At 34.0% G+C, this 22,016-nt stretch overlaps 1 protein-coding gene across 1 annotated transcript; it reads left to right on the forward strand.

Annotated features, from left to right (window-relative positions):
* Positions 1-34: 34 nt before the first annotated feature.
* On the forward strand, positions 35-18,217 carry LOC105221082 (pupal cuticle protein Edg-78E). The gene is made up of 4 exons (XM_054229340.1): positions 35-242; positions 507-664; positions 17,052-17,254; positions 17,521-18,217. Exons 3-4 carry the CDS (start codon positions 17,243-17,245, stop codon positions 17,875-17,877), a joined length of 369 nt encoding a protein of 122 aa, XP_054085315.1. The 5' UTR covers positions 35-242; positions 507-664; positions 17,052-17,242; the 3' UTR covers positions 17,878-18,217.
* The last annotated feature ends 3,799 nt before the right edge of the window (positions 18,218-22,016 follow it).

The raw sequence follows: 22,016 nt of genomic DNA on the forward strand, positions 1-22,016 counted from the left end.
ACGCTCGTTGATGTTGACGTCAAAAAATAAATAATAAAAGCAAAATAAAAAATATGATTGTGTGTGCATGTGTGTGTGTTTTCGAAATAGCTGGAAAATACTAAAAACAAATAGCAAAAACAATAACAATTGCTATGAAAAATTTACAAATTAAAAATCGCTGAAATCTGAACTCATTAAAAGTCGCTCTCAAGCTTTTAAAATCGAATTTAACGCCTTAACCGAAGATGCTGTGCGCTCGAGTGTGTTTGTATTATTAATTGTGCATATGTATGTATATCGATGTGATATTGTTTGCATAGACACGCTTAGAAGTCGCCTGCGCATCGAAAAGCCGGTGACGCATTGCGCTGTGATATTCAAGCAATAGCTTCTTGACGTGAAAATTCCATTGGCAAAAAATACATGAAAGGCCTAAAAGCGATTTGGTTAATAGAAAATACATACAAACATATAGTAATAAGCACGTAGATACTTTTGTGAAAAATTATTTGTTCGCATTTCAGTTTCAAAGGCGTTCAAGAAACCTTAATCCCAGCGCATATGTTTGGATTTGGTTTACGCATGCGCAGCTCAGGCAACATTTCAAGCATTTCAGCGGACAATTCTATGACATTTTGGTTTCAAAAATTAAAAGTAAAACTTGTATAAAGCGTAAAAAAAGGTAAATAAATTGCCGGGCATTAACTAATAAAGCTTAGTGGGGCAGCTTCTTAGTAGCTGACATTTGATGGTTATCAATTTATTGCGGTGGCAAGCATTATTATGATTAATTTATGATTAGCTTACTTCTAGGTACTTCTAAGTATACATATGTACATTTGTATGAATATATAACTTATATAGATGATGGTAGAGAGTTTAAAAACAAGTGTTTGTGCTAAGTCTTTAGATTGTATGTACAGTAGTGTTAGAAATTTCAGCAAATTTAAAATTAAAACAAGTAAGAAATGCATTGTCGAAGAAAGATTAAAACTTAGAAAAATTAATTATTTTTTAGTCTTGATAAGCACATGATTTATCAGATTATAAGTGCTCCAGTCGTTTTACAAATCGTTGTCCCATTACACTACTAATTAAGCAATTGGGAAATTTAAGACTTTTATCCAATTAACACTTAATTAAGCTCAACATTTATTCTACCAGAAAATAGATCAATTAGAGCAATTACTAATTATTCAATTGGCACTTAATTGACAAAAAATTAATGTAAAAGTACCCATGCAACCCTATGTAGTGAAAGATTTAAGGGGTTATATACAGTTAGAATTTTCAAAAAATCGATCTTTTTTATTTCATTTTCTTATTGTACATATATTTAAGAATACACACAGAAAATTTCATATCGTTCCGGTGAATATTTTCAAAGTTACAAGGAAATGAAAAATTTGAAAAGGCGTTCAACGCGTTTTTCTCAAAATGGTGTTTTCAAAGTCGGTGACCAACATTACTCGAAAACGGCTAGACCGATTAGTCTCAAATTTTAACACGACCTTCTTAAATATATTTTTTAGTAATTAATCGAAGATTTTTTCTCTCCGATAATTTTTTTTTTTTATAAACAATTTAAGGCCGAAATTTCGGTGAAAAATCGATTTTTTTTTTAGAAACCGCCATTTTGTCAAAAAATTTTATTTTGCTTATTCCTTCGATTAATTACTAGATTTAACATTATTTTAACGAAATCTGTTTGGTTTTTTAATTTCGGATGATCCAGTTCCGAGATATAGTGGTCACCGCAAAACGTCTTATTTGAGAGGAGCTCCTGGAGATCAGCTGTAGCTCTTTTTCAAATAAATATTTTACTAGTACTAAGTCTTAAAATACAGTTAAAAGATACCAAAATATGTATATAAATTTTTAGATCAATAAATTAAAAAGTTTTCTCAGAAAAAATTCTGGAAAATTCACTTTTTTTCGGCCGTCTAACTGTATATAACCCCTTAAGACTTTTAGCCAATTAACCCTTAATTAAGTTCAACATTTATTCTATATTAATTCACTTAATTACCAATAAATTAATGTAAAAGTACCCATGCAAACCTATGTAGTGAGAGATTTAAGACTTTTAGCCAATTAACCCTTATTTAAGCTCAACATTTATTCTAACAAAAAATAGCTCAATTAGAACAATTGTTAATTGTTCAATTAACACTTAATTGACATTAAAAAATTATGTAAAAGTACCCATGCAACCCTGTGTAGTGAGCTAAATTGGTCGGGAACTAAGTAAATGGAAAATCAATCATCCAGGAGTCACAGAAACCCAAAATGTTTTGTTTTAATCTTTTTTTATTTTAAATTAATTACCAGGTTAATCTCTTCTTCGCCCCAATACATATTGTAATCAAAACTCAAGATAACCGGAAAAGTTAAAATCTTCTTTTATAAACTAAAATGTAATTCAAAGATGAGTAAAATAAACTATTTTCAGACTAATGTCAAAAAATAATAGTTAAAACGAATGTATATTTGATCATCAAACATTAATGATTCAATTTACAGCAAAATTGCTTCAGCTAATTGAAATGTTTGAACATGTTATAAAAAATAATTTTTGTCTTCAAATAAGTAATTTTAATTTATAAATTATTTAATTAATTAACAAATCTATAGTTAAATTCAATGAAAGTTTTTGTGGATTATGACATTTATCCTCTCGAATTTTACTGGATCTGGTTCCGGTCAATAAAATCTGACTTCTCGGCAGAGGATCAACCATAATAATTGTCTCCTCGGAAGGGATGAACGATACCGAAGATGGTTTTCTGTGTATGGGCAATAACTACAAGCTCAATATTTACATCTCTATACAACAGAAGGTAGGTAGGTAAATATCTCTCTGCTTTAACTGAAAATTCGCTTAGCTTTCTAGTAGATAGTAATTAGGCACTCTGCTGTCGACAAGAAAATTTCAATTAGAATTTTAGTGAGAATGTCATTGGACCTCATTTGGGTCATATAAGTAAGGAAAAGAATTAGCTCATTAAAAAATGAATTCTGAAGAAACAATAATTAGTATAAGCGACATAATAAATTTGGACTACCTTCGTGGTCAGACCTTTTAGGTGAAAAGGAACTCAATAGTATAGTAGAGTTCAGTGGCGTGTATTAATCCCTCCATTAGCTAGGTAAAGTTATAGGAAAGGTCCCGTCACTCGGACAGCATAAAAATAAAGTACCTCTCCCCGCTCCCCTTCATTGTTAAACATCAATATATTATTATATATTATTATATATAATATATATTATTTAAGCGAAACTGTGAACCCAACTAATTGGCCACAATCAAAGATCATCTATTTTAGAGTGCCTTAACAAATTGCTATTTTTTCCAACAACACTAGGTGTTTGAAATATATTAAGTGAGTAAGCTCTGTTATGGAATAACATCAATTTGTTGTGCAAAGTAACTGAAATTCTTGAACGTGCACAAATCTGCTTTATAATATCTCACTGGTGATCATTTATTAAAGATATCTTCACAACAAACATAAAGACAACCACAAAGCTTATACATTTTTATATACTCTTAATATATGCATGTACTTGCATATACAAAAGTGTATTAAAATAAAAACCTGGAGTTTACGAGTTGAAAACGAAAGTAAATCCATAAATCAACTGAGACGCTGACGCTGACGCTGCAATTATTTTCAAAATAAGTAATTAACTATTTCACTCATTTCAGAAGAAACTGGATCATCTGATTTCCTTGCCATCGCTTGACTATAACAACATATAAACATACATTCATAAATACACATTAATATATGCATGTGAATTTATGCAATAACCCATTTTATTATTGAACAAAATTGTCAAATTTATAGAGCAACTTTTGTGGAAATGAGACTTTTGTGGTCAACTATCAAAGATAATAGCATTAACGGGAACAAATAGCGGGACCAGAAACTTGTTCACTTCATCATAATTTATTGCATTTTTAACACATTTCTAAGTCGTATTTAAGACTTTCCAGATATTCTAGTGTTTGTTTCGCTTCTTGTGTGTTATTATAGAAAATGTGTATGAAACTAGTTTGAAATTTCTAATTCTTGTTCCGGAAAAAAACAATAATTTATTTTCTCCGCCATCTCACACAATCGACATTAACTAATTTCTTAATACTGGATCAATAATTCTATTTATACTCTCACTATGATTCTATTTCACATATTTTGGTGATTTTAATTCATTCCGTCATCAACAAGACGGGGAATGTATTTCTAACCAGAAAAACGTATAAGTTTCGCTACATCTTCCACTCTGGTATTAACCTGTAGCTGGGAAATACTTCATATAACTGAAACATATTCAATTTGTTCCCACGACTATCGAATCAGATCAACGTAAACGCAACAGAACTGGACTTATAGCCCTCCTCACTCTTTCGTGCTCAAAAATGTGTGGAATGTTTACTGTAACAACAATAGACCTTAGGAGTGATTGAATTCTATCTAACCTCATCTTCAAAACCAGATTTACCAAAGTGTCAAAGTCATAAATATATTAAACGTAGTAACAATGAAAGCTTAGAAAATCTATGTCTAAGCTTGTTTTCTGGATTTCGAAATGAAAAGACATATTTTTCAGTATAGTGTAAGCTCCCATGTAACATATCTTCATTTGAAAATTGTGCCTATCCTTAGACCGCTAAAGAACTCAGGTCTATGTTTTATTGAAAACACTGTTTTTGATACAGAACATTGGGTTAAATATGTTAGGAGGGGGTATAAATTGTAATAACATCAGATATTATAAAATTATAGATCGGCCCTCAAGAATGTTCAAAATATTTATCACTATGCTTGACAAGGCTTTCTTTGATCCATAACTACAAGAAAGATGAATAGGGTTCGAGCAGTAGCTGTAATTGTCTTCTTTGCTTACGATGGAATGCCAGGAGCCTTTTTGATGTCACTTTTGAGTCGAGTTAAACATTCTACGAAATGATCCGGCGACTAACTGAAGGTTTTAAGACCGGAGCACACTCCTGTAGGACCCCCAGAGGTGGTCTAGTTGTTGATGACCAGAGTTGTGGAGGGAACACTTCTCCAGCCTGCTGAATGGCAGTGAAAGTACAACACCAGGAGATGGCGAACCCGATTCCTCAATCGACGACGTTGGAACAGATGTTCCATTGCCCAACCGTGAAGAAATTATAATAGCAATTACCCCCTTGAAGAACAACAAGGCAGCGCCGGCCGAGCTATTCAAATACGGCGGCGAAGAACTGATAAAGCGCATGCATCAGCTTCTTTGCGAAATGTGGTCGAAAGACCACATGCCCGTTCTATCGAGCTTACTGGGTGAAAGACTAAAGCCCACCGTCAACAAACTGATTTGACCTTATCAGTGCGGCTTTAGACCTGGAAAATCTACATCTGACCAGATATTCACAATGCGCCAAATCTTGGAAAAGACCCGTGAAAAGAGGATCGACACACTCCAACTCTTTGTCGACTTTAAAGCTGCTTTCGATAGCACGAAAAGGAGTTGACTCTATGCCGCGAAGTCTGAATTTGGTATCCCTGCAAAATTAATACGGCTGTGTAAGCTAACGGTTAGCAACACCAAAAGCTCCGTCAAGATCGGGAAGGACCTCTCCGAGCCGTTCGATACCAAACGAGGTTTCAGACAAGGTGACTCACTATCGTGCGACTTCTTTAACCTGATGCTGGAGAAAACAATACGAACTGCTATGGACTGAGTAGGCAATTGAAAAGTCCTCTCTCGACGATCAAAAACTAAACTCTACAAGTCCCTCATCATTCCCGTTCTATTTTATGGTGCAGAAGCGTGGACGATGTCATCATCCGATGAGACGGCACCAGGAGTTTGCGAGAGAAAGGTTTTGCGGAAGATTTATGGTCCCTTAAACATTGGCACCGGCGAATATCGCAGAAGATGGAATGATGAGCTGTATGAGTTATTCGACGACATAGAAAAAGACAGCGGCTAAGCTGGCTCGGTCATGTTGTTTGAATGGACGAAATGCCCCAGCTCCGTAGACTCGGCTAAGGAGGATTAAACATTTGCAAAGACGTATTAGAGATGCAAATATCAAATATTTAAGAAAATTTTATGTAGACTAAGGTTCAAGTTCTAATGTATTTCGTACATTTATACTCAGGTCTGAAAACCAGTTTTGTAAATCAAATATTTGAATTTTATTTCTAAGGTTCAATTATAATTCTCTTGTATCACTCCATTTGGTCGACTACGAGTTTCTTAAACAAAATTTTTAGTAAGTCGTTGAACCCATCCAACAGGATGACATGAACAACAAAAACATAGAACTAAACTAGTGACAATATTTAGTCCAGACGTTTTCCTCGATCAATAACAACATAATATTTTTATTAGATCATTTCAAAATTGCTGTTGTTGGTTGTTGTTTAATGTGACTTAAGTCGCGACATTGTAAGCTACAAAAACAAAAACAGATTAGCATTCTAAGCAAGAGTGATGGTATTTCAGCTTAACCTCGTCAATTTAATTAAATTTATCGATTTACTGTTTATACTTAATTATATGTTTGTTTGTAACTATGTGCATACATTAATATAGATTCGATTAATAGTTAGCTACATCCAAAATGCGAGAATACCAGTCGGCCTACAAGATAATACCATTTTTTTACTTACTGGTTTGCCAAACAAGATTTCCAAAGAATTTAAATAATTAAGCGAATTTTGAGTTTATTTTCGTTGTTTTATTAGCGCATCTAGAACAGTTGAAGCAGATCGCTCGGCTTGACTAACAACACAGTTATTTATGCGTGCGTGGTTATAGTTGGGAAAATCTTTTGGCTTACCACAAGTAGCATGTTTCTTCCAAATATGACGTTAAGCAAAATATAAATAATTTATTGTATTGTTATTTTATTTATATATTGCTAAATAGACCAAGTAAATTGTTAGAGAATCATTTGGTAGATATTATTAATTAGTTATTAATATTAAGATGCAAATATTTACTTATAAATTCCAAATTCATGGCGCTAACACATTACTGGGGCTTACAGTTCATCAAAATTTTTTAGAAATACTTCCGTCTCAAGTAGATACTCGAGTTAGATATAGGGTTATATATACCAAAGTGATCATGGTGAAGAGTGGAGTTCAAATCCGAATGTCTGTCTGTCTGTCCGTCCGTCCGTCTGTGCAAGCTGTAACTTTAGTAAAAATTAAGATATCTTGATGAAACTTGGCACACTTATTTCTTGGCACCATAGGAAGGTTGCTTTCGAAAATGAGCAAAATCAGTCCACAGCCACGCCCACAAAATGGCGAAAACCGAAAACACATAAAGTGCCATAACTAAGCCATAAATAAAGCTATGGAAATAAAATTTGGTATAAAGGATCGCACTATGAAGGGGCATATTTGGATATAATTTTTTTGGGGAGGTGGGCGTGGTCCGCCCCCAAATAGGATTTTTGTACATATCTCGGAAACCAATAGAGCTATATAAACCAAACTTTCTGCAGTCGTTTTTTTAAGCCACTTCTTAATACAGTCCAAAAATGAAAGAAATCGGATCATAACCACGCCCACCTCCCATACAAAGGTTAGATTGAAAATTACTAAAAGTGGGTTAACTCACTAACGAAAAACGTCAGAAACACTAAATTTCACATAAGAAATGGCAGATGAAAGCTGCACTCAGATTTTTTTACAAAATGGAAAATGGGCGTGGCGTGGCCCACTTATGGGTCAAAAACCATATCTCAGGAACTACTCAACCGATTTCATTGAAACTTGGTTTGTAATATTTTCATTACATCCCAATGATATGTTGTGAAAATAGGGCAAATCGCTTCACAACCGCGCCTACTTCCTATATACCAGAATTTTAAGACGATCTGAATCGTTTACTTTACAATATATAAAGTAAGCACTAGTGAAGATATCGGTGCAGAACTTTGCACAAATACTATGTTTATAGTGTGGCAGCCCCATTCTAAAAATCGCCGAAATCGGACCATAGGTTTTTAAGGCCCCATATATCGAACACGAGGACCTCGGTGCTTCTAACCTAATATTATGGTTTCCAACTTTCAATGGACTTTATACAATATATATGACGAATATGTGGGTAAAATTGTGTATTATATAATATAAATAAAGTTAAATAAATAAATTGCGAGAGTATAAAATGTTCGGTTACACCCGAACTTAGCCCTTCCTTACTTGTTCTATCATTGTGTTGGAAAGTTGTCTCACAGGAAGAGCACTTTTCCTTTAAGTGCAACATAAACCGATAAGTAATATTTTTTAATATTAATTATTTCTAAAAAAATAAACACATTATTATTTTTTTTACATAAAAAAATGTTTATCTGAATAGACTGTTTGTTCTGACACACCATTAAAGTGAGGAAACTAAGCAACTTAAACGAATAGTTGAAAATTATTACCGCCACAAATTTTACAATCGTTAGTTGATTCCAGACCCTACCAAGATACCATATTGGAAATTGAAATATTGCAAATGTTTTATTTATATATTTTAAACTAAAATATTTATTTATGTCATGTTTATGTTATGATGAATTTCGTTATATGTATAATTCTTTATTTTTTAAGAATATTGTTTATACTTTTTTTTGCTATATATATATTGTTTTTAAAATAAAAAAATTGTTCGCTACTATATAAAATTTTTTCAGTTAAAGTTCCTGGTTTATTTGCGAAAAATAAAGCAGAAGATGATATATTTGGGAGTTAAATAAGAAACATTAGTTCTGAAATCAGAAAAATCTCTACAAGAATATTTTATCATTATTAGTTTCCAACTCTATCTTCACGTTTTAAAAATAACTATTAACTATTAGAACTGACCTTCTGCTGTCTATTAATTCTCAATATAATCAACATAATCTAAACTTAAATTGTCACGAAAACATCAAAATTCTGCATGGACTTGAATGAAAAGGGGCCAGATAAATAATACAAATAATTCAAAGAATTTAACGATATTTTTTAGAATATTCCAATACCCATTTATAAATTTGAAAATAAGACTTTTATTTGACATCATTCAGAGATTTTGCATAAACATTGTACGTGAACTTGAACGTCTATAATTTATGCAGCGACTAAGAATTAACCACAAAGAATATATATATAGGAATTGCAAACATTTTAAAAGGTCAATGCAAATGTGTTGACAAAAAAATATATATGCTAAGGAAATGAATAAGAATTAATATGATATTAAAGAAACAAAAACGCGTCACACCCATTTAGCTGTCTTTCGCTCTCAGCTTGAACATCTTCGTGTATACTCCCATTCATAATTAATGAACTTAATTTAGCGAACTAAAAATAAAAATAAAATATAAAATAAAAAAATAAAAAATTGGAAAAAAATAATAAAAAAAATAAACAGAATGAGCTTTAAGCTGAAATAAGCTACTTTTTGCGTGCTCTTTAAATCGCTTTCATCGAAACACGCACTCGAAACACTAACCTTGCACAAATCATCTATTACGGTCACCCATATAACTGCTTACCTGCAGCCGTAAATTAACAAAATTAAAAATGAATAAAAATGCGAAATAAAATATGCCGCCACACGCGTGACCACTGGTCATTATTCCCAAATTACGTCGAAGCGAAGGTAAAAAAATTAAAAAAAAAAAATTTAAATAAAATAAAATTGAAACAAATTAAAATAAAAAGCTGCTAAACGAAAGACTTAAGACACAAACTCATTTGTATCTGCGCGCAGACGGCAGGCAGTCTTCGCGGATTGTAGATTTATCGATTGATAAATAAACAGATATGTGTGTGTATACGATCAGCCAACTATGCTCTCGATTTTATTGTAATTTAACTATTTGGAAAAAGTAGTTTTCTCGCAGTGGGTGACCCTCAGCAGCCGAAACTCTTTAATATAAAAATCAGTAGACATTACCTTGCTGATTGTTTTAATTGACGTTTCTTGACAGTAGCAATTAAATCAAACAATGACCATTAACCACTAAGCACACACATACGTACATTTGTATGTAATTAAGTACGCATGCGCCCATTTGAGGGCATTATTACCAAATTGCCAAGTAAAAGTGAATGGCTGCGAGAGTAGAAAATGCCAAACCCTCAAAGCAAGTGTGTACCAATCTTCAATTGCCTTTTGATTGCACCCGCCAATCGATTAACGCACACACACACACACATAAACATACATACGTACACATAGCCACTTAGGGGAATACAAATAAATCACACATTTTGGCTGCGCGCGACCTTCTCAGCGATTAAAAAGCGCCACAGTCAATAAATTCGGCTTGGTTAAGTGTTATGTCCGAGACGAATTTCAAATCTTATTCATTAATCTTTGCCAAAGCAAATATGCATAAGACGCGTTATAATTTACGGTGCGCGGTGGCGGGTTCGGCCCACGCTCCACTGCCGTTAGATATTGACAAGTAGCAATTGTTTATTGTTTGCCTTTGTCGCTTCTGCTTATACCCGTCGCTGTTTTGATGTTTTGCAGTATTGTTTTATAATTTAAGTAGCAATTTGAAAATTTAAACGATAGGCTTATTTAATTTTTGTATAAAATATGGACATTACATTTTTTTATACAGAAAATTAATAATAATATTTTTTTATAAATTGTACATAAATCCAAATTTCAAAGAGTTTGATGACGCCGTGTCACTAAATATAAGCTTTAGGTCCTATATTATAATTAAATTATTCGTATAATACGTCATCCGACAAAAAATAATTAAGACTCATTTTGGCCTATTCACTTCGAAGATTTCTTTGATAATACGAAGACTTAACTAATAAGCCTATAAAAAACCATTATTATGCTACAGTAACATTTTCAAATGAAAATCGATAAATTCTTCAATATCTTCAAATCCTACGTTAAACGATAAGTTTTCAAGCTCTTTAGAGAATCGTTGTTCTTCAAATTAGATGCGCATTCTCTGAAATTTTGGTATATTATACTAAACAAAACTTGAAAATAATAAGGCTGATGTCTACATTCCGGTAGAGATATACTACGGTAACAATTTCTAAGGAGACAGAACTTCTCTCTCTTCATTCCTATACTTTGTAAATTTGTTTGTATACTATCTTACCGAAATTTTTCCATTGCATAACTCGTTGGAAGATCACGCTCTGGATCGAATTTAAATAAAATTTTTAGGTAAATAAAATTTTCAAAGAAAATAAACGTAAAATGAAAAAAATTTACAAATTTACAGCGAAAATAAGATTTTTTGCTTCATTTTCAAACTTTGATCTATAGCTTCTTTTGAAAAATAATAGTATCACCCTAGCAATGCATTTCAAAACAAAAGTTTCAAGTACATTTTGTAAGTAGTAAATGTCAGCTGTCAAAAAGATTTTGTTTGTGGTACTAAAATTATGTTTTTCTGAAAATTTAGAATTTAAATTTTAAAATTTGCAAAAGTTTTATCATTTTCCGACTTTTAGGACCAACTTAATCAAGAAAATGAATTATTAACAGAAATATTAATTTTTTTCTAGAAGACATAAACTATCTGTATTATGAACAAAATCTCTTAATTATCAATATTTTTTATTGAAGTGTTTTTTACAATAAAATATAATTTAACGCAACTTAAAAGATAAAAATGCAAACAAAGTTACATTATTTTTCATAAGTATTCACATACTATATTAATCACAAGTTCAAACTATTGTAATCGCAAACTGCGCGTAATAATTTTTTGGAGTACTCAGGATGACTCTTTAGGACTTTATACCTTTCCCAAGTTTTACTGTACCGTGAACAGACTCACACGATTGTTCGCTAAAGTATCTTAATCCCTTATTGGTTTTCGTACAAAATTCTGATACATGGTAAAATATTGCATGAATCTTTAGTGTAACTGGAATTCCATGGGATTCGTAACTCTTTTTAAAAGCGTCGAAAATTTAAATCTAGTTCGATTGAAAAGCATCCGTCAACAATTTTTTTCAATGCTCGAAACGTATCAACATATTTTGCGCAACTCAAACATTTCATGCCATCTAATACGTCTATCTTATTTAACAAAGTTTTACACGCATTACCTGCAAAAGTCAGAGATCCATATGTACACTGACGTTCAACATTGCATTTTTTGGCCCATTGTAAACTGACCTTTTCGTTTTCCAACATCATATGTTTGAATAAAGTATTAACACCACCTAATAATAAGTGTAATTCTGGAGGAGGGATGGCATGTAGCACTTCTTTATCATCGTTCGCCAAAAAGAGTGGTGGGTTTACACAATTTTTAAAGAACTTAGAATGTTTAAAAACTTTCCCTTTCGAGCACCAACTTCTGATGTTATTTTAACAGTTTTCTGTTGTCCTAGCGGGTCCACAATTATTGAGATTAAGATGAAATATTTCACACCATGTACATGTTATTATGTCCCATTAGACCAGTAACGATGTTGGCAAGCTTGAGATCAGTAGCTATTGAACCGTTGTCAAAGAATCGATTTATATCTAATGCTGTCCAAATAAGTGAAACGTTACCGTAATTTTCCTCAGTCGAAGGAGCTAAGCCGAATACAAATATCTTTTTTACACCAGAATCTTGATAATCTTTGTGGTAATTACTTTCAGTTTGTTTTACTTTATGACTTTCAAGCAAAGATTCATAAGACGTTTGAACCGAACGCGTGATTTTGAAAAAGCCACCTCCACCATCCAAACCAAATTTTAGGTACGGTATTTCTGAGAGTCTTCGACTATCACAATATAATTAATAAATCCTGGTAAATCACTACATATAACTGCATCTTCTGGAGAGGGTGATAATATTATTTTTCAAAAGAAGCTATAGATCAAATTTAATTTACCTAAAAATTTTATTTAAATTCGCTCCAGAGCACCGTGAGATGTGATAAAAAACTTGGCTCGTTATCAAAAATTGGTGAAATTTTCTATGGTCTTCTATAATGTACAAATCTAATTGATATTCGGATTAATAATCATCAACATACATATCTTATGATGATGCATAAATGGAAAAGCCTACAATAGCAGGAAGAAATTTAAATATACAATAAATAAATTGTTAAAAGATACGATATTTGAGCAAAAGAAATTATTTTAAAATTTGAACGATTTTATGATTTATCTTCACTGTTTAACTCTTATGAAGTAGTATTTAAAATTGTTGTCTATAATTCCAAAATAATATTTATAGCCACATGAGTTAATTGATCAATTAACAGGCCTTGGTTCGATTAATGCGCTGATTTAGATCGATTTACCATTTAAAAGAAAATTCTTATTTTACTACATTCATTTTTAATCGAATACAAATCGAATTGGAACTGGAATGCAACTCCACGCTCTAAATTTGGTTGTGCTTATTGATAAAATAGCAATCAACTGATGAAACTTACCAACTTCTTATGAACAGAAAAAAAAATGTATAACAGTTGATCGTTAATCGAGTAGCCGGCTGTGGGAAAGGCAAAAACTGATTTCTCAATTATAAACCTAACATATTGAATTAATTTGTCTCTCCGAAAAGGCTATTGGAGTATCAATATGCTTTTGAGCGTTATTTATTGTGTAGAATATATCGGACCCCTGCCACGCCCCCAAAAATGGCGAAAACCGAAAACACATAAAGTGTCACAACTAAGCCATAAATAAAGTTATAAAACTTTATGTAGTCGGTTCCCTTACGTACTCAACCACACACCATGAAAATAGTTGAAATCGACCGATTTCAGTTAAATTCGGTACATAATATTTTGACACCCTAATAACACGGATGGAAAATGGATGAAATCGGTTCACACCCACGACTACTTTCTATATAACTAAATTTTGAATTCCATCTTATTCCTTTACTTTATAATGTATACATAGGTTAGGTTAGGTTAGGTTGCAAGGCTGTTTCCCAAATGGAAAAACACACGTAGACTTTAAAATGTAGTCCTTTGTGAAGCCTGGATCCCCCTTAGATTAACAAAATTAGGAGTCGACGAAGCGCCCTGAACCTACTACAAAACTGCAGAGATTCTTAACCTCTATGTTCGCTATTTCGCGAGCATGCTCCAAAAAGTGAGAGCCAAGAAATCTCTTTCTTGATCTCGCAAAGGTGGGACATTCCAGAAGAAAGTGATGAGACGATTCCATCTCATCCTCCTCCATGCAGCTTCTACAGCTAGCATAGGGTAAGATTTTTAACCTTACAGCGTGGATCCCAATGGGGCAATGGCCAGTAAGAACCCCTACGACTAAGGAGAGGTGAGGTTTACTTAAACTTGTAAATCGCGAGTCCGCTCTTATACAATATCCAGTCGCCTGCAAACCCGCTTCTGCGAGCTTTGTTGAATAACCTTCGGCTAGATGCCCTAATTTCTTAGAGCTCCGAGGTCCACCAGAAGGGTTTCCCTCTGCCTTTCGGTGTCACCATTGGACAGGAACTCTCCAGAGCATAGTTACACGCGGAACTAAAGACTCCGACGTATTCATCCACCGCATCCGTCGTGAGCAGGGATTCCCGCTTCGGCGCAACTGGTAGAGCACGTCGGACTCTCCTACCGTAAAGTTCCCAGTTCGTCTTCCTAAAATTCCTGTAGCTTTTGCTGGGCGGAATTTCTTCATCAAGACTAAAAGCGACATATCTATGGTCCGAGAAAGAGTGGTTCTCTAGAACCCTCCATCCCGAGATCATAGGTCCAATCATGTTAGAGGCAAGGGTGAGGTCAAGGACCTCCTCCCTGCCCGCGGTCACAAAGGTAGGGGTGTTTCCCCTATTACAGACAAAAAGATCTACGTCTACAATGAATTCAAAAAGTGACTCACCTCTTTTATTCGTATCCGAGCTGCCCCAGATTTGATGTCGCGCGTTCGCGTCACATCCTGTGATGACCCCGACTCCGGCTTTATCCGCCTCCTCTAGGGCCTTTCTTAGTAACAGGGGAAGTGGTTCCACCTTATCCTCGTGAGACATATAGGCTGATATCAGCCAAAGTCCATTCTCACCGCTCTCTAGCTTAGCCGTCACAACGTCTCCATTGCTGTAATTAGGCAAGAGGAACACTTTTAGTTCGTTTCGTACTAGCATGCAGGCTCTGATTCTACCTGGTTCATATACCGCTAGCAGCTTATGACTCTTCGTCCTCAATCCAGAAATGCCGTTACTGCTCAGCCACGGTTCCTGGATGAGGACGACATCGACTCCGTCCTGTTCCAGACGGAATAACAGTTCTGCGGAAGCCGCCTTTGCATGTTGGAGGTTAATCTGGAGAAACTTCATTCTCCGGACTCTCCTCCAAGAGCGCTAGTTCAGCGCTTGACTGATTTCGTCCTGCTCCGCGACGAATAGCCGGTCCAGGCCGAAGACAGACTCATCAGCCGACGAGCCGCCCCCGATGCTGGCCAGGTCTGAAGGTGCGTGCTCCACTTCCATGGTCGTTTGACCATCCGCTTCCACCTTCTTCTCCGCACTTGGAGGTTGTAGGCCATCCGCCTTGGGTTCCAAAGTGAGGATCCTTAGTGCCACTCTCTCAAGCCCATAGGTTATGACACCCTTGGCTTCTTTTAGAGGACCGAGAGACTCCGCATTTAACAGAATCAGCGCTTGCCGATAAGGTTCCTCGGTCTTCTCAACCCGCACTACTTTCCAGTCGGGCGTTGGCAGCGAGGGATTACAGTACCGAATAATCTCCTCGATTTCACCCGGGGAAGAGGGTTCGGCAGGTAGCCATACGCGAGCCTTAGGTCGTAGCGGCAGATCTGCCTTATCCACGGCCTCCAGCTTAGCTCCCTTCTAATGTATACATAAGGAACCAATGAAGATAACGGAATAAAACTCCACACAAATACTGTTTTTGAGCTGTGACATCACTTGTGGGAAAAATAGCCAAAATCGGACCAAGACTTTTCAAGGCCTCTGATATCGAACATGATGAACTCAGTGCCTAAGGGTAAATTTACTCCGAAAATATCGGTAAATCTCTCAGATAATTTAATTTAATTCAGAGGAAATATTTTTCTTCTAACAGTCTCTGTATCAGAAATGGTTAAAATCAGGTCATAACTTCCCCAAGCTCTCATATAGCTAATTATAGGACTTTCAAAAATACGATGGGCTTAATTGCTTATAAATCGGTTAATATGAAATATTTAAGCTAAATTAAGTGAGCATATAATCTTAGATATAATGTATGTTGATGGTGAAAATGAGTGAAATCGGTTCAGGAATTACCTGAGCCCTCATGCACTATATATGATGATTTTCGATATTCTATTGGACTTTATGCCGAATATATGGGTCAAATTGTGTGTTATCTTAATAAAATTTCTTCAATAAATTGCGAAAGTATAAAATATTCGGTTGCGCCCGAACTTAGCCTTCACATACTTGTTTAATATTATAAAAAGTAATAAACACTGGCTAACTTTAGCTATATCTACAATAATTAGATTTACGAATTTTAAACATTATGGATTCATAAAAATTGTGCAGTTCCTATATTCAAAAAAGTTGGACCGCATAAAAAGTGTGTTGGGTATAAAAACTGAATTTCGTGCGAAACTTTATTTTTAGCTTTTATCATAAGCTAGCACGCGTCTTTCAAACACAGCGCCGCTTACTATTGACCAGTAGAAATGAGAAAAACAAAAGTCATGCAAAAAACTTTGAAAACAACAAACAACAACAAAACATAAAAACAAAAAAGCAAAGCCAAAACACAATAAACACACATTTTTTCTTTGACGCTTTGAATTTATACGAAGTGCCTAAAAGTGTGCAACTAATTATATAAATATTAAGCGAAGCTGGTAAACGTTAGACGCACTAACACATACACTTACAGGAGTCAGCTGCAAACAGTTACATAGTTTGTGTCTTAAGTCTTTTGTCTGCTGTGGTGCTTCAAGGTATTGTAATCTCATCGCAAGGAATATAAAAAAATATTAATTTTTTTTTGCACACTTTTATATGATATTTTAGGGTTTCTTTTTAGTACATTTTAATCTCATTTATTTTTTATTTTTAATATTTTTTCGACTTATTCACGCTCTAAAAGGCATAACAGAACTAGTTTCATGCACATGCCTAGTTACTTGAATGAAATGCAGCAACCCTTGAAAAGCACCAAGCGTTTACTATAAAAAGCCTGAAATTTTGTGGTTCAACGCACAGTTTCTGGATAACAAGCAACGAGTCCTGCTGCATCTTCTTAAACACCAAACAAAGATAACCACAACAAACATAAAAATGTTTAAACATGTAAGTATGTCAATAAACCGCGAAAACCAGCAAAAAGTATGTTAATAACATGACAATGTGTATCTCTTGTGTGTTTATTAATATCTACATTTATTAGCCATTCATTGTTTCGTTCATTCATTAAAGCGCCAATATTGTAAATACAACTCATTAAGTATTGCATTATGCCATAATTCCAGTTTGTTTTAGTTTTTTATGTCTTTATCGTTTATTTTTTATTTGATTTATTGATTTTTTTCAACTTTTTTGTAATCTTTCACTTGCAGCTCATCTGTGTTGCGCTCTGCTCGTTGACCTTCGTCTGTGCCGACAACATTGATAAAAATGCCGAAATACGCAGCTTTCAAAATGCCGCATCCGATGCCGAGGGCAACTACCAGTTCTCCTATGAGACCAGCAATGGCATTCAGCGGCAGGAGGCCGGCAGTTTGGCCGGTGTGCGCGGCTCACTGAATTACGTCTCGCCCGAAGGTGAACGCATCTCGTTGAGCTACACCGCCGACGAGGAAGGTTTCCATCCGACCGGTGATCACCTGCCGACGCCACCGCCGGTGCCAGCGTATGTGTTGCGTGCCCTAGAATATATACGCGCACATCCACCACAACTCAAGGAGGAACAATAAATACATACATCTACATATACATACAAACAGACAAACAAATGTGTGTGTGTGTGTATAAGTAAAGAAATAGCGGCTTTTGGTAGTGGTAAGGGTCAAATGATACCCATCCAATGGCATGTCCAAGTGACGTGACGTGTTAATTGACACATATACACATTTTGTTTTATGTTTTCACATTGTTTTTTGTTTTCTACACATAACCTTTGCTTCGGCTAATTTGCTTATGCATCTTTTGCTTTTTCGCGCGCTCAGCTGGAGTTTTAAGCGCGCGTATAGTCATTATTTGTAATTAATAGTTTTTGTTTTAATAAAAAAAGTGTTTTATAAAAGGTAACGTAAACGCCTCAATGAGATTTGTTTATTGGCTATTTTGGTTTTGGGCAAACCGGTGGGTGCACATCAGTATGTATGTAGGTGTATGTGTGTTTTAAATTTATTTTTATTCCAGTCGTTCGTGACACCAAAGATTCATCAGATACTATTTTGTAGTTGGCTAAAGTGGAGCAACAAATAAATTATAAATTAATATAATAAATACAGTGCGAAAAATTCACTAGTTTACAAGCAATTTGCGCACCAAAAACTTTTTGAAAGTCTTCCAATTAGAGCGTTTTAGTGCGTTCATTTTAAAAATTATATGACTAATATCCCTGACAGACGGCAGATTAACTGCTTTAATCGGGGTTAATTCGAGAGTTATCTCAGTTAACTCCGCTTGTTAACTCCCATTTCATCCTCAAAATGTTAGAGAGTTAGTGGGAGTTCGTGGCATTTTCGTTGGCAACATTGTTAAACATGGTCGTTTTTGACCTATTGTGAATGAAAATATGCAATACTGACAGCTGTTTTTCAATTAAATGTAAACAAAAACATAAGTATGCAATGAAATAGCTATTTTTTTCTAAAATGGGAGTTCTAATAATAACGTATTTATGTATATATTTTTTTAGTAATTAGTGATTTTGTACTAATTGTGCGGCTAACAAACGAAATATCTGCTTTCTATTCAATTTTATTTTACCAAAATGGAAATATTATTGCCAATCAGCTGTTATGGGAGTTTATAACTCGCTTTGCTGCCGTCTGTCACCTACATATTTGGAACTGATTAAAAGCGCAGTTAATCCGAATTATCTTTGCCGTCTGTCTAGGCTATAACAAGCAAAATATGAATATTTTCTTTTTAAAGTGAGAGATCTGCAGAATTTCGTAACTGCAAGTACGTTTCTCTCTTAATACCGCAATCATTACTTTCTAAAAATTATTTTTCGGGAAATTTGAAAAATCTCAAGTGAAAATTTGTATAATATAAAGGTCATCTTTCAGAGGCAATAGTAGCATTTTACAGTCCATATTTTTGTTGGACATTTTAACCATTTATTTACGAATTTCTCACTTTGATCTTAATATTTTATTCTATCTATTTATTTATATAATCGCTAGTAATTTCAAAAGTTCTGATTCGAAATATTGGTTTCTAAGTTCGAAAAAAAAGCTTTTTATACTCTCGCAACAAAAGTTGCTAAGAGAGTATTATAGTTTTGTTCACATAACGGTTGTTTGTAGCACCTAAAACTAAAAGATTTAGATATAAAGTCATATATACCAAAGTGATCAGGGTGACGAGTAGATTTGAAATCTGGATGTCTGTCCGCCTGTAACTTGAGTAAAAATTAAGATATCTTGACGAAACTTGGCACAAATATTACTTGGGACCGTGAGAGGGTTGCATTGCTCCAAAAAAACCAAAAACCTATAAAGTGTCATAACTAAGCCATTATTATTATTTATGGGACAAAAACCATATCTCAGGAACTACTCGACCGATTCGAATGAAATTCGGTATATAATACTTTCTTGACACCCTGATAACACAGTTAAAGAAAAAAAAACAAAACATGGATGTAATCTACATGTTCCTCTTAATTTGAATAAATAAATTTTTTCCATATATTGATTTTTTAGTAACCATATCCTGGAATTAATAATATTTTTTAATAAAGCCCTTTTTTCGAACTTTCAAACTTCCACCAATACAAATGATCAGAATTTGAAGTTATCCTTCGAAAAGCTTCGAAAAGGAAAAGGTTTGGATCAAGGCTTAACAACAGGAACTTACTTTTGCCGGGATTGCCTTCCTTCTGGTTTAGATATCGTAATAAGCAGATCACTTCCTACTCTGCTAGTTCACCTACTTAGCTTAAGAGACGAGTTGGTTTATTGTAACGTTATTGTAGGAAGTAAAAATCGAGCAAATCTCTGGACTTTAACGAAAAGAAATTCGTACAAAAATCTTTGGTGCCTCCTCATGAAGAAATTTATAAAGCCACTTCCAAGAGATGGAAATTACTTCAAATACTTCATATCAAAGTGTCCAGGTCTCTCGGAGGCAGGGTTGAAGTAAGATGTTTGCGTGGGACCAGATATGCGACGGCTATGGCTGATCCACAGTTCACCATAATCATGACGGATCGTCAAAGAAAAAGGTAGATTTTAAAGGTTTCTGAACACTCCTAAATCGCTGAAATTGTAATACATAGTTTCTCAAATAAACCAACCAAAACTAAATAGAAGCCGTGCTTGAAAGAAATCCATTGAAATTTAAAACGTTTTACTGTATAAATGAGGAATATGCAAATTATTAATTTAACCTGTCCATCACAAGGTATTCAACAAAAGAAATTAGTAGATTATAAAGAAATCAATTTGACAACTCCCTGAAAACTTGCTATGTAGACTAATATGAATATTAAATTTGAAAATTATTTTAAATTCTCTTTCTGGTTACTAGTTCCCACCATTCATGCGACTCACGTGAATCACTCACTTAATCAGTTGTCAGAGTTCCCCATTGATGGCTCGTCCATTTCGACACGAGGCTCATTAATTCGCTTATCTGTGCCGAAATTCCCAAAGCAGGCAAACGACAAGAAACCTGTACATATCTATGTTTCGACGGTAATTTGAATAAGAAAGGCAACAACAGGTTTCATTTTGTTTCAGCGTTTATACGCTTGTGTGACAATTTTCTTAGATTTGCTTGTTTAATGTTTTTTTAAAACCCAAATATATTATGTCATAGCTTTTTGTTGGCCATTTGTGGTTTTAAAGCACTTTTATAGTTTTGGGAAAACAAAATCATGCTTTAATAGTGAACAAATAAATTAAAAATACATTTTCATTCTTTAACCATTTATTGTGTTTATTGACGTTGCCATCACTTGTGGTGGATGTATGTTAATGTGTTTTGTATGTACTTTTAAATATTTAACTCACACTGAAATCGAAAGGAAGCAATAAAATGGTTAAACTTATATTAATAGGTTTTTCATTTCAAATAAAGATTAATAGTCGCTTAATTGTTAGTTTCTTGCACCTGGGAGTAGTTTCTACAATAAAACTCTGAAATAATGTAAAAAAATGTTTTCTAATATATTTTGACAAATTCTACCTCTATGTAGTTGACTATTTTGTGAACTTCCAAATTGGCTACTCATAGTATAGTAGCAAGTGCAGAAATCAAGGTCAATGCGATCCAATAATCGATAACGACGCGGATAGTTCTATCGATGGTTCGAATTAATATCTAATCCATTTATAAATTTTTTAGATTTTCAATTGATTAACATTGAATAAACAGAGCAATTAACCAAACAAATAACAACATAAAAAAATAGATTTTAAGGTCCTTCAAACTCTAAATTCAGTATCATTGCAGCAATAAACCCCTTTTTACAAAATAGTTACATTTAATATTGAAAATAATCTTTTAATTCTGCAACTCAGTTTAAATAAAATTTCCAAATTTAGAGAATAGAAAATTGATTACACGACTGTTCGATTTCGAATTACCATTGACCTACATTTCCAAAGAAAAGAAACACATTCAACAATCGATGGATTTCGATATCCATAAATATGGAACTTCAAATGTTAATAATTATGGATCAAACACAATTATAGTTTATTCAATAAAATTTAGATTTGACTCCCATGTACACGTACATGACTACATCGTCATTATCATAGACGATCATATCTTCAATCTCTTCTTTTATACTAACTAGGTGATTAGATATTTCCATCCAAGTTTGACCCGTAAAATAACATCAAACGATTTGAAGCTTGTTTACTTACTT

This window comes from Zeugodacus cucurbitae, chromosome 4, assembly GCF_028554725.1.
Source record: "Zeugodacus cucurbitae isolate PBARC_wt_2022May chromosome 4, idZeuCucr1.2, whole genome shotgun sequence".
In the NCBI taxonomy this organism is placed as follows: domain Eukaryota; kingdom Metazoa; phylum Arthropoda; class Insecta; order Diptera; family Tephritidae; genus Zeugodacus; species Zeugodacus cucurbitae.